The 1905-nt window shown below is 29.2% G+C and overlaps 1 protein-coding gene across 1 annotated transcript in view; it reads right to left on the bottom strand.

The window, feature by feature from the left end:
- Positions 1-898: 898 nt before the first annotated feature.
- The window catches only part of LOC111084079 (glycine receptor subunit alpha-2-like), a 4919-nt gene continuing 3912 nt past the window's right edge, over positions 899-1905 (bottom strand). The window contains exon 3 of the mRNA XM_022380870.1: positions 899-1178. Coding sequence (XP_022236578.1) covers positions 933-1178 — 246 coding nt within the window. The 3' untranslated portion in view covers positions 899-932. The remainder of the gene's footprint in view (positions 1179-1905) is intronic.

Below are 1905 nucleotides of genomic sequence, written 5' to 3'. Positions count from 1 at the left end.
GAAGCTTTAATTTGAAGTCAGCACTTATCAAACAATGATAATTTTATAAAGTAATTTGTTGAAGCTTTAATTTGAAGTCAGCACTTATCAAACGATGATAATTTTATAAAGTAACTTGTTGGAGCTTTAATTTGAAGTCAGCACTTATCAAACAATGATAATTTTATAAAGTAATTTGTTGAAGCTTTAATTTGAAGTCAGCATTTATCAAACATGATAATTTTATAAAGTAACTTGTTGAAGCTTTAATTTGAAGTCAGCACTTATCAAACAATGATAATTTTATGTTAACAATCAACTGGTTCTTTTGTTTTCTTTCTTTCTTTATAATAATGTTCACGTTTATATCAGAAAATTGTGAAATCAAACTTCTGTAAATTTGATAATTCTTCCAATGAAAGCTGGATTTTACAAAACACGCTGCCGTTCGTAAACTACTTCTAATACTTGATTTTTTTCTTTTGGAAGAGTGTGTTAAAGCTACAAAAGAATTTACAAGTGTGAAAAGTTGTCACCGTGAACAAGTGTGCAACGTGTGCTACGATAAATGAGAAACTACAGTCATGTTACTTTGTGTGCAGTTTGATATTTGTTGGTCAGTAGGATATACCAGTTGACGATGTCCTGGAGAATAGCTTTACTTTGTACAATTTGATATTTGTTGGTCAGTAAGATATACCAGTCGACGATGTCCTGGAGAATAGCTTTACTTTGTACAATTTGATATTTGTTGGTCAGTAAGATATACCAGTCGACGATGTCCTGGATAATAGCTTTACTTTGTACAATTTGATATTTGTTGGTCAGTAAGATATACCAGTCGACGATGTCCTGGAGAATAGCTTTACTTTGTACAATTTGATATTTGTTGGTCAGTAAGATATACAAGTCGACGATGTCCTGGAGAATAGATTTACTTCTTTGTGTGCTCGTTAGTATTTTCTGGTGAGCAAAATAGGCCAATAGATAGTATTGAAGATAAGAAACGCTACAGGAAAAAGAACACGAGCTGCGTGGTCAATAGTGACCACCCAGTCCATCGACCACGAGGGATGTTTGAACCAGTTGTGTGGAAAGTTGTCTTGCACGTTCATTGGGATAGTCCAAGCTGTCCGTGGGCGAATCGGAGGCTTGTTATGGTCATATCCCTTTTCCATATCAGAAACAGACAAGCCGGTCTAGAAACAGAACAACAATTATATAATTTTATGATGTGAACGCCTTTTCTAAGATGAAAAAGCATAATTATAATTTATTATACTTGTCATAGGACATTAGTATTAGGCCCATGGGCGTCCGCAGGGAAGGGTAAGAGTAAATTCAATAAATAACAGTGAAATAAAATAAAAACTAAAAATCAAGTAAGTCAATAATAAGGAAAATTAATAATGAACAAACAAGTTTATAAATACATAACAGTGAAATACATCAATAAAGTACAATAAATTAATATATAATAATAAAGAAAATCAATAAAAGTAAAAATAATCAAAACGAACAAAGAACAGTCAAGTTTATGAATAAATTACAGCGAAATATAACATTAAATACAAATTCATCAATTAAATAAAGAACAATCAAGTTTATGAATAAATTACAGCGAAATACAAATTAATCAATTAAATGAATAAAGAACAGTCAAGATTATGAATAGATTACAGTGAAATATAACATTAAATACAAATTAATCAGTTAAATAAATAAAGAACAATCAAGTTTATGAATAAATTACAGTGAAATATAACATTAAATACAAATTAATCAATTAAATAAATAAAGAACAATCAAGTTTATGAATAAATTACAGTGAAATATAACATTAGATACAAATTAATCAATTAAATAAATAAAGAACAATCAAGTTTATGAATAAATTACAGTGAAATATAACATTAGATACCAATT

This window comes from Limulus polyphemus, unplaced genomic scaffold (assembly GCF_000517525.1).
Source record: "Limulus polyphemus unplaced genomic scaffold, Limulus_polyphemus-2.1.2 Scaffold13433, whole genome shotgun sequence".
Lineage (NCBI taxonomy): Eukaryota > Metazoa > Arthropoda > Merostomata > Xiphosura > Limulidae > Limulus > Limulus polyphemus.
This window is presented reverse-complemented; position numbering and strand designations above follow the sequence as displayed.